Here is a 21142-nt window from a genome sequence, read left to right as displayed (position 1 = left end):
TCACAATAACCTCTAACAATTCTTTGCCTTACTGTAGTGTTGGTTGTAATATCTCCATTTTCATCTCTAATTCTCCATATTTGAATCATCTCTTTTTTGTTCATCCAGCTGAAGATTTATACAGTCTGTTCATTGCTTACTTTTTGAAGTAAACAACTCTTCATCTAATTTATTATTTGTGATTTTTAGTCTCTACATTATTTTGGGGCTTTTGTTTTCAATATTTCATTACTCATTCCAACCTTGGGTTATTTGATCTTGTCTGCTACCTCTTTAAGGTGCAGTAATATGTTGTCTGACATCTTTCTCAGGGTTCTGATGCAAATATTGACTTTTGTATATTTTGCCATCAGTACTAGTTTTGCAGTATCCCATAGGTTTTTGTGGCTTGTGTGACATTTTCACTCATTTCAGGATATTGTTTTCATTTCCTCCTTGATTTCTTCCTTAATCCACTCATGTGAGTTAATTCCCATGTATTTTGTTTAGTGTGCATATTTTTCTTCTTATTGATTTAAAGTTTTATTGCTTTGTAGTCAGAAAAGATACTCGAAATGATTTGTAGTAAGTCTATTGAGACTTGTTTCAAGTCTTCAACACATGATCTTTCCAGGATAATTTCGAATGTGCTGTTGTTAAGAATGTATAATTCCATAATTGTTGGGTAGAAAGTTTTGTAGATTTCTATAGCTCCGGCTGATCTGAGGAGACATATTGTAGAAGGCTTATTAGATTATCTCTCTCTTTCCAAAACTGGGGGTGCTCAAGCCCCTGACTGTTGCTGTGTAGAAATCTCTCCCATAGGATGTATCGGCACCAGCTTTGTGCGTTTGGATGCTATATTGATACATATGTTTGTGTGTGTTATTTCCTCCTGCTAGTAGAGTCATTTACTACTTCTTATTCAAAACATATTTAATCTGGTAGAAATGCAGCTATTCCTGCTTTCTCGAGTACTGATGGTATGCAAAGTCTGATTTCCTCCATCCACTTTGAATCTGCATATCCTAAGAGAGGAAGTGAACTGCCTGAGAGTAGTATATAGATGGATCCAGACTGTTCATTCATATGGCATGAGGATCCAGACAGTCATAGTTGGAGCTCCAGCTAGCAGTTGATAAGCTGCTGAACGTCCTTCGAGACTCTCAGGTGTTTGATGTTACTGCTTTGCTCTGTTATGGTGGTTCTTCTCTCTTGAATAACACTTGTTTCATGTTCTTATTTCTGACCATGCAGATAGAGGATATGCAGTGGGGTAGAGGAGTCCGCGAGATTCCCCCCTCCGTGTGTACCCTGCCCTGTAAGCCTGGACAGAGGAAGAAAACCCAGAAGGGCACCCCGTGCTGCTGGACCTGTGAGCCCTGTGATGGCTACCAGTACCAGTTCGATGAGATGACCTGCCAGCATTGCCCTTACGACCAGCGGCCCAATGAGAATCGAACTGGCTGCCAGAATATCCCCATCATCAAGCTGGAGTGGCACTCTCCCTGGGCCGTCATCCCCGTCTTCCTTGCCATGCTGGGCATCATCGCCACCATTTTTGTCATGGCCACCTTCATCCGTTACAATGACACGCCCATCGTCCGAGCCTCTGGCCGGGAACTCAGCTACGTGCTGCTGACAGGCATCTTTCTTTGCTACATCATCACTTTCCTGATGATCGCAAAACCGGATGTGGCAGTGTGCTCTTTCCGGCGAGTTTTCTTGGGCTTGGGTATGTGCATCAGTTACGCAGCCCTCTTGACAAAAACCAATCGGATCTATCGCATCTTTGAGCAGGGCAAGAAGTCAGTCACAGCCCCCAGACTCATAAGCCCCACGTCTCAGCTGGCAATCACTTCCAGTTTAATATCCGTTCAACTGCTGGGCGTCTTTATTTGGTTTGGTGTCGATCCACCCAACATCATCATAGACTATGACGAACACAAGACCATGAACCCTGAGCAGGCTAGAGGAGTTCTCAAATGTGACATTACGGATCTCCAAATCATTTGTTCCTTGGGCTACAGCATCCTTCTCATGGTCACGTGTACTGTGTATGCCATCAAGACTCGGGGTGTACCTGAGAACTTTAACGAAGCCAAGCCCATTGGATTCACTATGTACACCACGTGTATAGTGTGGCTCGCCTTCATTCCAATTTTTTTCGGCACTGCTCAGTCGGCAGAAAAGGTAAGCGAAAATGCACAGCTCACCCTACATTTCAAAATGCATTTTTAGGTTCGGAACCTCGGTTGTGTAACGTTAAAGGTCTTACATGTACAGAAATGTGTTTCCAAGAGTAGAAACTATTTGGATCAACAGGAGTGAATACCCCAGGTATCTAAAATGTGTTTATGATTTTGAAGCATTTATCTTGCTGCAAACCAACTAGAAGTTTTCTTTTCTGGTTCATTATATTTGTCATGAAAGTATCCGACATCATAGATTGCTTAGTGTAAAAATATCTAAATGAAGGAATACTCTTTGTGCATAACTTTTCATTCCTGCTTGCACACCTGTTTCTTTATGACGAGAGGATACAGCTGCAGTACCTGATTGTCCAGGTAAGAGTGGGTGGTGGCCATCGTCTTCTTGGTAGGGGTGCTCTATCGCTCTTGTAGTGCCTGAGTGGTTGTGGCTATGGACAGGGCTGTAGAATACAAGCTCTACAGCATACCATAATGGCCTGATGTGTACTGATAGAATATAGCCAGGTGGGTGAGTAAAATAGAGCTTTGGTTATCACTCTTCTATGCTCCCCGCGGTTACGTGTACATTTGTAACAGCGAGTAATACATTTTGAGATCAGAGCCCCAACTTTCTTGCCGAGGGAGAGGTAGTATGGCATCAAGCTGTGGAAGTTCTAGGTTCTCAAAGTTGATAGTCTCTGTCCTTAGGAAAATTTTTTTTAAAAAAAGGTCCTAATCTCCAGTACGTTGGTCTACAATGTGTTTGTCTTAGATACGAGTCCTGTAGTGCTTCCCAGTAGTTAGAAGGTTATGTGTCTGTACCTTAGGCAGCTCTGATATGCAGATTTTCATGTGAGTTCTATCTCTAGGGCTCCCACCTATGCTAATTTAACAAACTTGCAGTATTAGATTAGACATGATTCATATTTATCTGAGTCCTACACTCACATAATTGACTTGGGGTTTGTACACATGCAATTTTGACAAACCCCATTTTTAATGCTAAGATGATGGAGGGTCCTTCACTGCACGTGGGAAGCTGTGAGAGGTTGGTACAAGTGAGGCTGAATTAGAGATCTAGAATCTGAGCTGACACTCTCTGTGGAAGAGACCATAGTTCCAGCTTGGTGAAGAGTTAGCACCCCATGTATCTGTCCTGATTTCATAGTGCTTTGACTGCATCTCGTGAGCATTCAGAGATACAGTGCTCTGAATGAAAAATAGGATGATGAAGTTAGGACTGTATGAAAAATATGCAAGTCACTAGTTGGATCCTCTTGGTTGTTGTAAACTGCATTCTCTGGGAAGTTCATGGCTTTTGGCTGGTTTTCCAGATGCAGAGATGTGTAGTATCCCACTTGTGTGATCCAGAATCTACAGATTGGGGTTGCATTAAAAAAAATTAAGTGAAAAGTACAGTAAATCATGCAGAATTCTGACATCAATGTATCCAGATGATTCTAATTTGAGTTATAAAATATCCTAGAGGAAGTTCTAGAATATATATCTCAATGCATAGCTATGTCTCACATTCATAATGCATGTTTATTGTCTGTGAAGCCAACTTGAATTCTAGTCTGTCTCCTCTGTCTCTGTGTGGACTACAGGGATAGTAAAATATAAGTCAGAGCCGTAAAATGCAACCGAGAGGGAAAAGGGGCCTTAAATGCCTGATGGTCGAATGATGAGCATTGAATGTCTCCTGGGGCATGATGGTGCCATCTAAGCATTCAGAGGTATTATTTACATTATCACAGCCAACAGGTCCCTCTGAAGTAGGTTGAAGATGGGTTTCTTTACATAATTCTTGAGGAATTGAAGACTGATGGATAATTGCAGTGGTTTTCCAAATGAGTCTTGTTACACTTCGTGTTGGATTTGTCTACTAGGTCATTTTTCTTCTCTAACAGTTCTTAGTTTCTGGCCTTGACTGTGGATGTTTTCAGTAAGATCGTGTGTGTAAGTCGCTCCTTTAAAACCTTGAGAATGAGAGGCGTCAGGACTGGCATTCACCCATTCTACTGGCCCTAGAATTTGTTGTGCTGATAGAATTGAACTTCACGAGGCACTAGCCCGTCTTCATGCCCTCCACCTTCTGGCTGAGGCTCAGCAAGCACACGTTTTCCCTTGTGCCATCTCGATGGGTTGGGCAGGCCTGCATGGTTGATCAGCACAATTGAAGATGCCGAGTTGGCAAATGAAAATGGTGAATTATTACACAAAAATACACCCACCATAATGATAGGCATATGGCAAGAGAAACACGAATGATCCATTAAAGAATATCACTTTACTTGTATGAAGCCATGACATTCAACTTTTAGAAAGCAGAATACTGTCAGATGCTATAAATAGACATAGCAAAATATGTTTGCTTTTGCCACGGTAGCAACTTACAGATTTCAGGATCTTCCATGTTTATATACATGTAACAGTTTAAGTGTTTTTAAGAGAAGAATTTCACAATAACACAGCAATAAAGATGAGTCAGTTCAGTAGTGATTGTGTACGCTTTCAGGAAATTGAACTCATTTTTGATTATGTTAGGAACGTGCTGCAGAAGTTCTCATTGGTTTCATTCATCAGCACAGCATAAGGGATAACAGTGTTGTCACTTCAATTCCACAAGAGTCAGACCCTGTGGAATTTATGTTTCCTCTTGTCGGGAGGGTGAGAAGTCACCGCTGGCCTTTGGCTTCCTGAGAAGTCCTACAGCGTGACTGGGAGTGGAAGGTGTGGCGCAATGACTGCAGCTCTGGGACAGCATGTTTTAGGGAACTGTGATGGGGAAAGAAGAGGCCCCAGCCAGTATGACAAAAGCATAGGAGTGAGCTGGCCTGGTGCGGAGCAGAAGCATTCCGTTACTATTGTCACTGTCTGCTCCAGCACTGCTTTGTTCTGTGTGACAGGCAAAGCTGCGGCTGGACCTATAGTGAGAATTGTGCGTGCTGGAAGCTGTGCATGCTTCAACTAGGGATAACAGACCTGAAAAATCTAACGATTGATGCCGTCAGTCAAAGCACTTCAGCTTGTGTGGCCTGGAGAACTTCCTAGCCTACCTGATATGCCATCTCCTACATGTGGGCCTGGAGACAGGCTTCACTTAACTCTCACTGGGAACACAGATCTTGGGATTAAGGCAGTAAGGTCAGAGGTTTCTATAGGTCTACTCTGAGAGAATGAGGGATTGTGTGGATGGATAGGAGGAGGGTAAGAAGCAGAAAAGCACAAGGTCCAGGGGAAACTTCTGGGCAAGTGCAGTGTCTTACAAGAAAGAATGACTTTTAAAAGGGTGTCTACTGGCCAATTTCCTACATATGTTAGAGAAGAGCTAAGTGTAAAATAACCAAATGCTAAGATTATTCAGTCTCCACTGAAGCATCACTCCACTAAGTGACAGAATTAGGACAACTGTTGGCAAGCCTTTGATCCAGCGTGGGGTCCTTAACTCAGTGGTTCTCAAAATTGTGTCATGCCTTCCCTCACTCTCTTCCCCAGCTGGGTCCACAGGTTGAAAATAAGACATAAAAGTTGACATTTTTAACAAGCCTGCTGGGAAACGCCAGTGGAGATGAAGCGGACTTCTTAAAACAACCTGCCCCTTTCCTCCCTCCCTCCCATGGAGGACAGCCTGTGAGAGGCCCTTCATCTCTCCTCTTACAGAACTTCGGGGAATATTAATCCCCATCCCAAGCAAAGAGGAGTTGCAGGGATCAAGTAGCCAGCAGATCAGAGAGACCCTATCCAGGATCAAAGAAGTTAAGGACCCCGAGGTCTCAATCAAACCTCAGCTCCAAGGTTTGGGCCAGAGGCCTTACAAAGCCAGAATCGGGTTAGTGACAGGACAAGCAGGTGGGGTTGTTTCCCGGGAGCATTTCTTGAGAGTCTGTAAGGACGGGGCCAGGACCATGTGCCCTGAATCCAAAGCAAAACCTGCCTAATGCTAACATCGAGGGGTCTTCAACATGGTCAGGGACCGTGATTGTGACCAAAGAACTCAGCACAGACTTCCGTGTTGTTCACAACCAAAAAAGCTTAGCTTCGGGCCCGGCGGCGTGGCCTAGTGGCTAAAGTTCTCGCCTTGAATGCCCTGGGATCCCATATGGGCGCCGGTTCTAATCCCGGCAGCTCCACTTCCCATCCAGCTCCCTGCTTGTGGCCTGGGAAAGCAGTCAAAGACGGCCCAAAGCTTTGGGACACTGCACCCGCGTGGGAGACCCGGAAGAGGTTCCTGGTTCCTGGCTTCAGATCAGCGCACACCGGCCCGTTGCGGCTCACTTGGGGAGTGAAACATCGGATGGAAGATCTTCCTTTCTGTCTCTCCTCCTCTCTGTATATCCGGCTTTCCAATAATAATAAAATCTTTAAAAAAAAAATACAAATAAACTAACATAAAAAAAAAAAGCTTAGCTTCTCATTACGTTTTCCACAAACATTTTGAAAGACCTCTTAGATCAAAATACTTGACTCGTAGATAAGCATTCTTCCATTCCCCGGGAATGCCAGCGTGGCCTTGAGTCAACACCACTCACTCCTGCATTGGAGAACCACGTGTCATTCCGGGTGTCCATTCAGGCTGCATCAGATGATCTCTGCCAGCTCTCCCCATCCAACCGCTCTTGTCATTGCCTGAAAGCCAGTAAAAGGCTTTCACTGAGATTAATCAACTTAAAGGGAAAGGATGGTTAAGAGTGTGAGGTTAGGCTCCAATTCATTTTTTTTTTTTAAGATTTATTCATTTTATTACAGCCAGATATACAGAGAGGAGGAGAGACAGAGAGGAAGCTCTTCCGTCCGATGATTCACTCCCCAAGTGAGCCGCAACGGGCCAATGCGCGCCGATCCGATGCCGGGAACCTGGAACCTCCTCCAGGTCTCCCACGCGGGTGCAGGGTCCCAATGCATTGGGCCGTCCTCGACTGCTTTCCCAGGCCACAAGCAGGGAGCTGGATGGGAAGTGGAGCTGCCGGGATTAGAACCGGCGCCCATATGGGATCCCGGGGCTTTCAAGGCGAGGACTTTAGCCGCTAGGCCACGCCGCCGGGCCCACCAATTCATTTTTATTTTGTTCTGATCACAGGCCTCCTTTGTAACATACTACTAATGCTCTTTGTCTGTTGTGATTCAACAATTCTGGGTTTGATTAAAATGTTCTCATGAACTCGTGCTTATAAAACAGGTGCTGTCCCTAGTCCTGTGGGAGAGAGAAGTAAAGAAAGCATCATCCTTGGTCATTAGCGACTCACAAGATAGGCCGGTGTTGGGCTTCAAACACGCTGCCATCGTATCACAAAGAATGACGGAGAGCAGCTACTCTGAAACATCACAAGAAATGTGATCAAGGGACTGAAATGGACAGGCAGAGAAAGCCACAGGACCACCCTATCAGAAATAATAGCACACATCAAACCCAGGGGTGTTGACACATGGCCTATAGAAAAAAGATGACTCAGGCAGCTGTGACTCTTGTCGATGGGAGAAGGTATCACACACAAGAATGAAATCTCACTTTTTGTGCAAGTTTCAAAACAATGTGAATTCTGATGCTTCACTCCCAGATGAAATGTTTGGCAAGTATCACATCATTTCAACGTGGTGGGCCAAGCTAATTCTGAACACCACGGATGGTAAGCTAAGATATGTGCCATCCTTTTCTGGGTGGAAATGTTGCCTGAAGTACCTGCTGTATTATTCATGCTCTTAACTCTGATGCAACTCAAAGACAGCAGTGCACTCGGAGGGGCCAGCATTCCATTGCAGTGAGGCCTCCTCCTTGAAACCATAGAAAGCCAATACAACATGGATGTGTGGGACCAATGTGAACAGGGTAATTGGGAAGGGGAATTTTGGAGATAGTATTTTATGCTAAACAGGTGTGAGAAATACTATAGTTACGAAAACACATCTGTTGTAGTGGAAGGATAAAGCATAGATTGGAAAAATGGCTGATAGGTCACGAGAGAGTAGGTGTGCATGCTACTTGGAATATTGTCAAAATGAAATTTATTTGAAGGGGAAAGTGATGGGGGAGAGACATAAAGGTCTTCCAGCTGCTCAGCATGGCACATTTTGTGTGAGCCATTTAACCTCCTTTGCCTCAATCCTGTCATCCCCCCAGGAGGCTTAACTAATCAGGTCTCAGAGAGCAGGAGGCCTCTACATCGCTTAACACGACAGCTTGCTGAGTTTTGATATTTCTGGGTTCTAATGGGGTTGATGCACCACCAAGACCCTGATTGTTGCTGGGAAGACCAAAGATGATTCCATTGGGAAAAGTTGTCCAGGATGTTAAAAATTTAAGCATGAACCTGTCAGACTGAGCCCAGCCTTTCCTCCTTCATGTGTACCTACAAGTGGAAAGCAGGGCATCCCCACAGGCTTCCACAGGAACATTTGGGGGGGAAATTAGTGTGTATTAAGACAAATTGTAAACCACACAAACACCCTTCAAAAGCCAAATGGATTAACACGTTGGGGTCAGTCAGTTAAATGGAAGCTCAAACACAATGACGAAAAACCACTCACATATTCAGCAAAGTGACCAGCCTGAGGGGAAGATGAAAACCATACAGAGTGATTCCATTAAGATCAATATTTTAAAGAAAACTTCAAAGCAATCTGTGGCACCAGAAGGAAGATCTGCTGTTGGCTACAGATGATCAGGGAATCTCAGGGGTCTGAGGGCAGCCTGGGTTCTAATTTTCTCCCCCACAGTGATGGTTTGACAGTATCCACGTGTCATCACTGGTCTGAGTGCACATTTCAGGCATGTATAGCTTATTATGTATCAGCTTCCCCTCCTCCTCGGCAGAGTATCCCTGCCCCTACTCTCCTCACCCTCTTCTATTGAAATTTCATTATCAAGTATGCTTATATTGATTGCCCTAGCTGTGAATTGCTGTCATGGTTAATTGGGAGTGCAGACAAGAGAGGACGTAGAAGCCTGTCGCATTCTCTGGCACATGACGAAAGGTCAGCAAATGAGAACCTGACCCTGTGCCTTAGGCTTCTCTAGAGCAGAGGTTCTGGGAAGGCAGTGGCTGGAGGAGTGGCAGAGTGTAGGAGAATCTCACATGGAGGGGCAATGCAGTAGAGATGTTGACCGAGGGTGGCAAGCATTTGGCATGTGAGTGGACTTGAAATCTTGGAGGGTGACTGCAAAGGAGGTTGGGCTTGGTTTTTGGGAGGCACGGGGAGTGGAGACTATGGTCTAATGGAGTGTAGGGTAGGGTTGTGGCATGGTTCGTGGTTGGGGGAATGCTTTAGAAAGCTTATTCATTGCCTAGGAGTAATGGACTGACTGTATGATACTTATTGTGTGTGATTTTATCCTAGAAAGATAGTGACTCCCAAGCTTAATTTAAATGAACGCTCCCTGTCATCCTATTTTAGCAAACAGCATATGGGGGGAGGAGGGGTAGGGGAGGGAGGGGAAAGGTGAGTTGCTGGCAGGACAGTTTGAACCAGAGCTGGCAGCAAGAGGCAGCCCCTTCTCTTATCCTCCAAGAAACAAGATAGCAAACCTCACCTGCTCCCCGCAGCAAGTCGATGGACTGGGAGGAGACTGGAGTGCCATGTAGCTGATGCATGCAAGTTAGGAGTACTGCTGAAAGACCCCCGTGCCACAGTGCAGGCACATTCGCTCTTTCCTGAATGAGAGCTTGGCGGTGCTGCCACACCAGTTGCCCCTGTGTGTGGGCTCTCCATGGTTGTTGGTCTCTGGGCCCTTGCGAGCAGCATTGGCCTCTGAGACCTGCATCATGGGACTTCAGAGTTCAAGCAGATGCTGTGTCGCCTTGAGCTAGGACCTTCACATGGCCAGCTGGCTCACCTGTGCTTTTGGTCACCTTGATCCCTGCTCAGGGCTTGGGTTGCCATTCTAGGTAGGTCTGGACCTGGCCACAAAGGCCCACGAGGGAAGCAGCCTCACACGAACAACTATCCAGCAGCAGCTTCAGGAAGGGCTGCTGTGGGGTTTCCCACCTCAGAACAAAGCTTGCATTGTCCTCATCACGTTCACTGCACTGAAGGGTGCAGGGAAGCCAGCAGGATGAATGGCAGCAGAGGAAGTGTAGGGCCAGGCTGTGCTTATCTGCCCTGCAGAGGGCGATGTACTGCACTCACACTAGCACATCTTTGGGGTTCTCATGTGGGATCATCCATGGACACCCTGGAGTGCCAGTTCAAGGCCTGAAAGTCCCGTTTTCTTCCTTGTCCTTCGGGCTGTGTGATCTTCTCTTCCACCTTTGATGTGATCTCACTCTGTTGACTTGTCACTTGCAAGGGGCTAATACTGTTTTCAAAAAGTTTTCGTAATTAGGTAGGTGGATAGATAGATAAGGAATGCCGCCTGGGAGGTTCTGGCTCACAGTCTCAAAGCTCTACATCAGTCTGTAATGACTGGGTTTCAGCGTCCAACACAGCTACTTAGGCTGCCTGAATCTGCCCTCCCATTCTGTCAGTTGCATTGTGTTTCTCTGGTATCTTGCCCAGTGTCCTGTCAGAGTGATGAGCTTGGAACACAGTGGTCACATTGCATTGTTAGTGAGGCGGGCCTTCTGCCGGGTGCTGGCTCATGTGCCAGATGAACAGGGTGCTTATTTGTAACCCAGTACTCAGTAACCTACTCCTCACATTGTCTAATGTTGAACATCTGGTCATATAGATGGACCTGGGTACATTTTCTTCAAAGACAGAAGAAGAAAAAGACATCGAGTGGAAAGACTTGGAAAGACATGGATTCTTCTAGTTTAGGTATGAACGTTGAATCTGGTATTGTTCTAATTCTTATTGAAAGGACAAGGGTGGAGACGGGTTTTTGCAAGCCTGTATGCCTTTGTAGTAGTTTCTAAATCGACACAGCCCCCGATGACAGTGTTGTAGAGAATGGGTGGGATCTGCAGATGTCCCTGTGCTGAAAATATTGTATAAAAAGCAGAGAGGTAAACAACGAACAGGAAAATTACTAGCAGAGCCCCTGAGCTGGAAACTAGATGTGTTCATTCAGGAGGAAGCCCCACCACGTTCTCCTGGGATAAGAGCTATGTGGGTGACTATTGGTGGAGGAAGAGCTCTGGGAAACACAGGGGACTGTCATTTCCATTTGTCACAGAAATCCTGCTTCTGCTCAGCCCTGGGGTAGAGGGTGCGCGGAGTGACTCGTTAATGGTTACTGACACCCACACGACACGGAGCTGTGGAGGCTCTCACCGGGCCCACAGTGCCAGGAATGGAAGGCCCTCTGACACATGCCTGGGTTTTGTTATTGTTGATTGCTTGGCTTATACTCTAAGTATGAGCTTTCTGATCCAAGACTTCGCATTGCACAGGCAGAAAAATCCTGGTGGGTATAAGTTCTCAAACAGAAATGGGCACAGTTTGAGTTCCCTCACTGACACAGTCCTTTTTGCTCCAGTGCCTACTGCCCTTGAGACAAATCTTCTGTGAGCAAGTTTTAAAGTGGTTTCCCTTTCCTTGAGAACGGCCCTGTTATTTAGCGATTGATTTTAAATGTCGGTTCCGTGCCTTAGAGTTCCAGCCACTGGAGGTCACATCCCGTTATTTTTAGGAAACCTTCCAGTGGATTTCCACCGATGCCATTATGTTGCACACCAGCCAGCCTCATGACTGTAGCGGGACTTACCTCCACTTCCTTAGAGTCTAAGAGGCCCGCGGAGCTGATCAGAGCAGTCAGCTGTGCGGTCTCCACGTGCATGTCTCATTGCATCTTCCAGCTCCTGCTGCTGTGCTGTAGGGTTAGGGTTGACGTGGGGCCAGCTGCAGAGGCTCAGGTGGCCTGGTGCCATGCCATCTTCCTTTCCGGTTCTCACTCTTCCCGTTTCTTCTCATCCCTGTTGATGCTGTGTCTGCACCTGAGCCCACCAACCTTAACTCCACCCCAGGACTTCACACAGGATCTTCCCCTGTCAAGTCACTGTAACAAACACCTGGAAGAAACTACTTACAAAGGGAGAGGGTTTATTTTGTCTCATAATTTTGGAGATTGGTCAGGTGTCTGAGGACGGCAGATGGAGAAGGAAGGGGATGTGACTCAGGCTACTGGGACAACCTTATCCAGAGGACCTGCCTCTGGAGGGATGCCCAGTGACCTAAGGACCTCTACCGCCGCCTTCTCACCACTCAGCTCCCTGCTGTGTGTCGGCCTGGCCCTGTGACTGTCCTCTGTACCAAGGGGCGTGGTCTCCAACCTTGTGTCCTGCATCTCCCTATCACCCAGCAGTTACTGTGGCATCCACCTGATTTTTATCTCCATCTCCTCACTACAGTGTAAGTAGCTCCTCTGATTTCCTGTGTCCCTAGGGCTTCAAATGGTAGCTAGTATACAGTAAGTGCTTAGTACACCTCTGAGGAAGGAAACAATGCATGCATTTTGTAATAAGATGTTGTTCTTACTTTAATGAATAGGTTAGAAGGAGAGGGAGTGGGTCCAACACTGTAGCCTAACGGCTAAAGTCTTCGCCTTGCGCATGCCAGGATCCCATATGAGTGCCAGTTCTAATCCTGGTGGCCTCACTTCCGTCCAGCTCCCCACTTGTGGCCTGGGAAAGCAGTTGAAGATGGCCCAAAGCTTTGGGACCCTGCACCCCCGTGGGAGACCCACAAGAGGCTCCAGGATCCTGGCTTTGGATTGGATCAACTCTGGCCGTTGCAGCTGCTTGGGGAGTGAATCAACAGACGGAAAATCTGTCTGTCTGTCCTCCTCTCTGTGTATCTGACTTTCCAATGAGAATAAACCATACAGAAGAAGGAGAGGGAGCCATGCAAAGCCCATCAGTGAAGAAGGCTGCAGGGAAACTGGAGGAAAGCAGGTTGACAGCTGGAAGTGAGATCTCCCCGCGGTGGGTGGGAGTTCTCTGCCAAGTCTGGGGAGGCTGATCTGAAAGCAGGGCGAGGCAGTGCAAACATCCAAGGCTCCTCAACTGACATGGCCACCAGCAAATGTGCAAATCCACCGTTTTCAGTGTTTGGAGCATTAAGGGGAAAGGAACGCAGTAACATTTGAGGGTGTTGGAAATGGACAGTGTTACTAACTTATAGGTGTCAATCGATTAAGGATGATTTTACGTACCAAGAGCCTTTAGAATACGAATGAATTGTCACTCAGTCCTTCTGATTCTGGCTTAGGATAGGAAGAAACTGAAAACATTCCCAAAGATTTTTGCCTACAACCTGAACACTTGACCAAAGGGAAGTGGTTCAATGCCTTGTGGTAGAGAAGTTGCACCTGGCATTGCTGGCATCGAAGGAGTTAGCATTCTAAACCTGATGACGCGGAGTACGGAGTCGCAACTACCAGACTCTTATCATACATGCTATTGCACTCAACACTTTTCTTACATTATTCCGTTGGACCTTCACCCTGCTTCTACAGAAGGGTGACCAGAATCCCAATGTATAGATGTGAAACAGGTTTACAGAGGTCCCATGGCCTTGATGAGACCTCAGAGCTGGGGAGGATTCTAGAAGGTTGTTGATGACATCTATGTTCCAAAATAGCACAGATCCGTGACAGAGACTGTGACAGCAGAAGTGATTATTTCTTTTAGCCTGGACAAATTATTTGATTTTTTTGTGTGTCTCAGTTCCCTAACTTGTAAAAGGAGAATTGTAGAAATATTTATCTTATCAGTATATTATGAGGATTGAGTAAGTGAATGAGTAACTGTACTTCATGTGTGTAAGCGTATGTATTCCATTGAAATATATACATACATGCACTTGTATGGGGATGCTTGTAAATACCAGGTACAATTGCTAATGCTGGGGAAGCAGCAAGCACGTTAGACCCGCCAACCTGCATTCTAGTGTAGGGATGACAGGCTATAAATACGTGAGTATCACACAAGCTGTGAGACCTCAATAAGGGGCATGAAGCCACGTCAGCAGGAGAAGAGGTGCTGGGCTCAAAGGAGAAGGAATCCTTGACATTATGAGTAAGCGACGGGATAGGGACTCACTGGGAAGACCTTCACACCAACATCAGCAGCTGCAAGGAATGGTAAGACGGAGAGCTGCCCTGTGCAGGTCCAGAGCTGGAAGCATGCCTGGAAGGCTTGCCCAAGCAGCAGCAAGTCAGAGAAAGAGTGCAGGATGGGCGGCAGCAGGACCCTGGAGCCTTCTGAAAGGACTCTAGGCTCTTCAGAAAGGCCACCTGGGCTGCTTGTCGGGAGGAGACTGTAGCAGGGCAAGAGTAGACTCAGAGAGGCCAGAGGGAAGTATCCCAAGCATCTGTGCTCTGATGGAGCTTCCAGCTTACATCCCCAAAACAACCGCAGAGTCACAAGCTAAAGCCTGTCACTAAACAAGGATTGCACAGTGCTGCACTAGAGGAACTTACACCAGAAGGCCAAGTATGCAACTTGCAGGAAGAGCGCAGATCGCGTGGGCAGAATCCTAGGGTTTCCCACCCTGATTGTTTCCTCTTTGCTTCCCAAAAGATGTGGCTATTTATGGTGTCATGCCCCTTCCCTACTGCCATCTGAGAGGCTTCCCAGAGCATACAGTCCTACAAGGGTTTCTACTTCTTTGCATGAAGGAATTTTTACTGGACTCCTTGATATGCTTGGTGCCATTAATCTGGACAAAAATGCCAGGCCATGCAGTTTCTGTGTGCACAGTAGGGAGTTGGGCCTTTCACACAGGCTATTTGAGAGTAACACCGTGTGTGCTTACGCGGTATGTTTCCAAAGATGCAGTGTCTCTGTCTCCAGGGCAGCAGGGCAACTCTGGATGCCCTTCAGGAATGTGCCAGATCAAAGCAGGTGACAGGTGGGTTGCAATCAGACTGACTGGATATTCCAGACGAACCTAGGAACAGCAGCTGAGCCGCTCCTCTCAGCTGTAGGCTGCCCTCCAAGGGCAAGGCTCTTTGTCCAGGAGCAGGAGGAGATGGGGAATTTGCAAGAAGTGAGCAGGCACTGAGTTGTTGACAACAGGGCTCAACCTCAGTGTGAAGGGAAGAGGAAGTCGGCTGAGTTCTGTCACCTTCCCGTGTGCGTGTCACATGTATTCCTCATGTGCTCCACACCTTGTGTTCTGTCCCACTTAGTGCCTTCCATTGCAAAGAGATGATCTCATTAGCTCCTGGTTGATAGATTGATTCATTTATCACTTCACACAGGACAAAGTCAGCAGTATCTGGTCCCTGGGCCTCAGTAAGGCCTGGGGACAGTGAACAGCCTGATAAGGTTGGGATTGTCATGTACCTTGCATCCTCATGAGAGAAAGCATCACTGGCTCCTTTCAGACATGGTAGGGTCAGGCAGGTGAATGGGCACAGGATGCCTTCGGAGCACAGCATGATCAGGTGGAACCGCAGTAAGAGAAGGTTTCAGAGATACTTAAGCTGCGTGAGGGATGAGAAGGATCCAGAGGAAAGGCAATTCCTGTTCAGTTCAGTCACATTAGGTGTCGTCTTCTCTCTTCTCTCTCCCTCCCTGCTCTTTGCTCTGCTCTTGTGTCTCCTTCTCCCACTCATCCTCCTTTTCCACAGTTGGAGATGAACTGTTTAGGGGTTACCTGCATAGGAGGTGCAAGCAAAATGCATCAGCTGACACATCTCCGGGGCTGTTGATGTGAACATGGGGTACATAATCATTTATGAAGTAGACACTCTCAGAGGAGGAGGTTCGGGCAGGAGGCAGTCATCTGGAACCTGAGCTTTGCGACGCCTCTAAAAGATGGTGAAGATGCCAGCTGGGATTGGATTCCTGGTTCTGGAGTGCAGGGGAGGTGCTGGGATTGGATTCCTGGTTCTGGAGTGCAGGGGAGGTGCTGAGGTTGGATTCCTGGTTCTGAAGTGCAGGGGAGGTGCTGGGATTGGATTCCTGGTTCTGGAGTGCAGGGGAGGTGCTGAGGTTGGATTCCTGGTCCTGGAGTGCAGGGGAGGTGCTGAGGTTTGCAGGATCACATTGGCTGTGCACTGAGTTTGAAATGCAAAGCTTCACACATGTTGTACACACAGTAGTCTGAGGCTGATGTCCTGGGTGCCCAGTGTACCTAAGTCAAGAAAAAAATTGCATCTAGCTAAAGAGGCAAAAAGACTGAAAGCTCAGGGACCCAGACATGGAAGGAAGGGCAGTGATGGGTGGTCTCCCACATGCTGGTGAGAAGCCCTGTCAGGTACATGCCAGGGCTCACTGCTCGTGGGCAGTGGAATAGCAACAGTGACTCAAGTGAGTGGCAGTGGAATCAGCAGTGGTGGCGTGAGTGAGTGGCCTGGTGGAGAACTGCTGGAAGAGGGTGTCAGCAAGCATCATCAAGACATACGAGGAGTGGCAATGTTTTGTTACATTATTCTCTTGCTTCAGACACAGTGAAAAACAGAGCTAGCGTCCATGTTCATGTTGATTCTCCAAATCGTGTGTCTCATAATGCCTGGAAAACTTGCTGGGATACCTTCCTATGGGCCTTCTCACACTTCCCAGAAGTCTTCCTTGATTCATTGTTGCTATAAAAGGAATGTCTCCCATAATACAAATGTCAGCATTCAAATGTCTTTTCAAAGTGTGTATTCAAGATATCCTTTCCTCTGTCAGTGTGTGTTTTCATGACACGAACTAACATTTCCCTCACCATTGTCCTTGTATATCCTCAGAGAAGCCGAGTACATAGTTTGATCATCTTCAGTCCCTTTATCCTGGGTGAGGCGTGGGGAATCCGGCTCCCCTCTGCATCAGCTTTCAAGTGTGCGGTAACAACTGGTATGTGAATTTCTGTGGAGGGAGTTTGTCCCCGCCTTCTGTGCAGAGGTTGGAGTGGGGACCTCTGTGCTTGCCTCAGTAACCCTGGGAAGAAGTCCACTTGGTGGTTAGTAGAATGCTGCTCCCAATGGCATTTTGTGTATGTAACTCATATCCCAGCCATGGAGGAAAGCTTTTCGTGAAAACAAGAAAGACGAACAGACATAAGGTCTTAGTCCCCGCAAGGTCAGGTGGGCCCATCACAAGCTGGATTCGTGTGGCCCCAAGAGCGCCTGCTGCCCACCTGCTGTGGATGCCAGTCAGGCCACAGTTGGCTGGGAGGCAGGGGCACCTTCTGCTGGGGGGAAAGGCTGCCCTACTGTTTTGAGGGATGCAGTGTATCTTAACAGCCATTCAACTGCACAGGCTACTGAACTTCGCTCACACAAATCGTCTGGGAGAGTGGCATTGTAACTGAAGCTGCTGAGCAGCCCGGGAACACCACCATAGCAATCCAGCGTCTCTCCAGACACGAGCGGGCGCACAGTACCACTATGATATCTGTATGCTTCTCATGTTATTTTTCCTGGTGGATACTGAAAAATCAATCTTCTATTCTGGTGTATACCAAGAGTGTCATGTTTGTATGGAAAAGCAATTTTAATTTGGTGGGAAATAGATTTCCTTGAACATGCAGGAATGCGCCACCAAATCCAGGTCTCCTTGATCCCAGGGGTTGAGATGTGAAACAGAGCTGGCGGGAGGACAGATTTGGATGTTTGATAATTCTGCTTGAATGTATCCTTCTCGCTCTTGCTTGTTGGAAAGACTCCGGGGAAACAGTGCAGACGGTGTGGTGAGACAGGACAGAGAAAGAGCAGACCCCGGCCGGTTCTCCTGGTGTCCCCACGTGTGCCTGTGTCGCGTCACCCCCTACGCCGGAAAATGGGTTCTAATGTTGCCGTTAGGAATTTAACTTCAAAATCTTATTTTTTTCCCATTTCATATCAACCAAAATTTTTATTACTTTGGAAAGTTCATGAAAAAAAATGAATGTTTGTAATGACCATGAATGTCCTTCAGAAACATTCACCAAAATGAACTTATCTTTAATTGCATTTTTTCCCTGAACTTTTCAGAGTATCACTGTAATTGACTGGATAGTGTCTCTGAGAAAAGTCAGGATTAACCATGTCAAAAAATATACCCATTTATGTTTAAGGCCTGTGATTTCTTTGTACATTTCTCTCATTGTTATTGTATGTGTTATATCACCAAATTAAAACATGGTTCAAAATCCTGTCACAGAGTCTCAGAACGTGTAGAAAATCAGACACACTGAGCTCATGTTGTGTTACTGCACCTTTCCCCAAATGTCATTTATGTTCACCATTATTCTGATGTTAGGCTCATGATGAGATGTTTTGTCTTGGTCTTGTTCTTTAATTCAGTTTGAAGAAGCGTGTTATATTAATAGTAAGACGATTTTGGAAGCATTTCAATACGTGTGCTCCAGCCTCCCTGGCTTCCTTTGTAGTGTGGTGTATTTTAGCTCATACATCAAAAGGTGTGATGGTCAGAGGGTCCACGGGTTTCACTAGACTTCTGGAGAGGGCTTTGGCAGCAAAACCCTTACGAACCTCTGATTAAGACTCCAGGAGGGACTTGAGTTACAGTGGCTGTGTTCATCCAAGCTCTTGGCCCACTTGAGGTGCTCAATAAATACTCGGTGGGTGAATAAATACAGCTGTAGAAAACTGGGGAAATGGCCCATCATTCAGAGATCTACTTGCTTGGCATAACTTGGTGAGGTTTAATGTGTAGACGAAAAAAGGGCTTCCGACTGTGTGTCTAATGACAATATTTTACAGTGCAGAGAACAGATGTCTGACTCGTGATGGCTTGAAAGCCAAGGAGATGCGTGCTGTCCTGTGTAGGAGGGCCAAGCATGGCAACTGCCTCCTTCCCTTCAGTGTCCCGGGGCCAAAGTAGAATGAACACCGTTCCGTGGCCCCTCCGGGCTGGCCCAGCAGTGCTGTGTTGGTCAGCGTGCTGAGTGAGCGTGTGCAGCGTGGGGGCGGACACAGCCATGAGGCCATGCTAGAAGGAAGGCGTGCAGTGACATTGCCCTGGCAGCCATCAATATGATGACAGCTCTTACCAGGAAGGCTCACCAGAAGACGTGCAGTAGCAAATTAAAAAGAAAAGGAAGAAAGAAAAGGTCTTTGTTGTATCAAGAGAGCTTGCCCAGAAGGGAATAAAGTTTTGGGGTTTTTAAACAGTCAGTTTCCGATGTCTTTGGAAGGGAGTTGCAGGGTATGTAGAAGCTCATCATTTTCCACGAAAAACTCCATCCTTCCCCCAAGCCCACATCAGGTGACACTCCATGAGCCATATTTCACATACCATGCAATGACGGAGTCAGAAAGAACGTCAAATACAACATAGTTCTGTTCTTCTGTACTGGTTTGGCATTCATCTCTGGTTGTCACCGACAGAGGAGATGGAAAGCAAGAACCACAAGTCTGAGTGTCTCTGTAGTGACTCACAGACCCCCGTGCCACAAAAGGAGAGATGGTGTCTCACGGAGGTGACAACCGCTCCTTCTCCCTGCTGCCACCAGGAGGCGTGCAGTCAGAATCAGGGATTGCTGTGTGTAATTATCTTCCCTTGAGCTTCATGAAACATGTAGCTCCCAGAATATGAATTTTTATGAAAATGTGTTTGTGGCTAATTTTCCTGCTACTGTTTCATAATAATGAAAGTTAATTCAGAAGAAATTGCTTTTTATATGTTAGAATTCTCTCAGGCAGACTCACAGTCCATGTGGAATTCTTTGAAGCATACAAGCGTTGTGCTTTGAGATTCTCACATCCTGTTAGGAGCGTCTGCCATCCCTACCACCTGGTAGTAATTAGTTCAGCCACCTAGACCAGTTCTGGATGTTTTCTGGCATGTTGAAGATGAGTTAGTTAGCTAAGCTTTTTAAAGTTATGGGTTATTCTGATAAGCATAGCATCTAATGTTAAAAGGGGAAATTTTATGAGCTCAGCTGTATATACAGAAATGGAATGTAAGATGATAGTTATTTGGTTTCTCAGGAGTCTGTGATATGGATTGTACCAGAAAAGGGACATTCTACCAAGAGAGAACGGCCGTTGAATTCAGTACCAACTCCTAGATGTGTTGCTTTCTGAACAAAGTTGTCTGTTTTGAGTAGGTACAGGAAAAGCTTTATTTCTTTCTTAATGAACTGGGCATGTACGTGATTAGCCTGTCAAATCAGCCTTCTTAATCACCCAACTGAGGCTGCATTTCCGGACCAGGGTAGGAAAGGTGGCATCCCATGATGGCACCTGTCACTTCCTGGAGGTGGGTGTTGCTTCTCAGACCCAAATGTCTGCGTGAGGTTATTCCATGAAGTTAGTGGAAAATGAAACTTAAAGATCAATCTATTACGGTATAAATAATTTTTTAAATTTTCATGCATATAATGGGTCTTTAAGAAGTTCAAGGAAAGAGACTGTTGTAGCATAGGCAGTAAAACCACAAGTGACTGCAACATCCCATGTGAGTGCCAGTTCAAAGCCTAGCTGCTCCTTTTCTCATCCAGCTCCCTGCCAATGCACCAGGAAGGCAGCACAGGACGGCCTCTGCCCACATGGGAGACTTGGAAGAAGCTCCTGGCTCTTGGTGTGAGCCTCACCCAGTCCTGGCTGTTGCAGCCATTTGGGGAGTGAGCCAACAGTTGAAACACATCTCTTTTGGATCTTTCTGTAACTGTGACATTCAAAGAAATAGAACCAATCTAAAAATCAAAGTTAAAGGAATATGCATATGTTATGAGAAAACTATGCATGGATTTTCATCTTCTTGGCACCAAAATAAATTCATTTCCAATAACCGTGACTTTTTCAGATACCTTGCCATACCACAGAGGTAAAGACCTCTGACCAGCCCCAAACAGCGGGGAGAATTCCAAACACTGTCATCCTGGGTTTTGTTACTCCCTGAAGGAAAACAGCCACTCCGAGCAATGAGCAACGTTCCTTTATTTCCACAATTGCAGTTCCTTCAAGTGCCCTGAGTGACTGTGTGCTCACAGTACCAACTGTTCCTTGCCTTCTTTCTGATTCCTCCTCACTGTGGCATTTGCTGCAGGTCTCCATTAAATAGGGATGTGACGCTTGAGTTCACATTATTGAAAAAGTAAATCCACTATGGAAAGTAACTTTTAAAACATATTAGCATAGACATGTTTAATATTTT

At 46.3% G+C, this 21142-nt stretch overlaps 1 protein-coding gene across 1 annotated transcript in view; it reads left to right on the top strand.

The window, feature by feature from the left end:
* GRM7 (glutamate metabotropic receptor 7) overlaps positions 1-21142 on the top strand; it is a 390314-nt gene that overhangs the window by 266802 nt on the left and 102370 nt on the right. Inside the window, exon 7 of the mRNA XM_058678925.1 lies at positions 1237-2172. Within this exon, the coding sequence (XP_058534908.1) occupies positions 1237-2172 (936 nt within the window). The remainder of the gene's footprint in view (positions 1-1236; positions 2173-21142) is intronic.

The sequence above is a fragment of the Ochotona princeps genome, chromosome 21, assembly GCF_030435755.1.
Source record: "Ochotona princeps isolate mOchPri1 chromosome 21, mOchPri1.hap1, whole genome shotgun sequence".
NCBI lineage: Eukaryota > Metazoa > Chordata > Mammalia > Lagomorpha > Ochotonidae > Ochotona > Ochotona princeps.
This window is presented reverse-complemented; position numbering and strand designations above follow the sequence as displayed.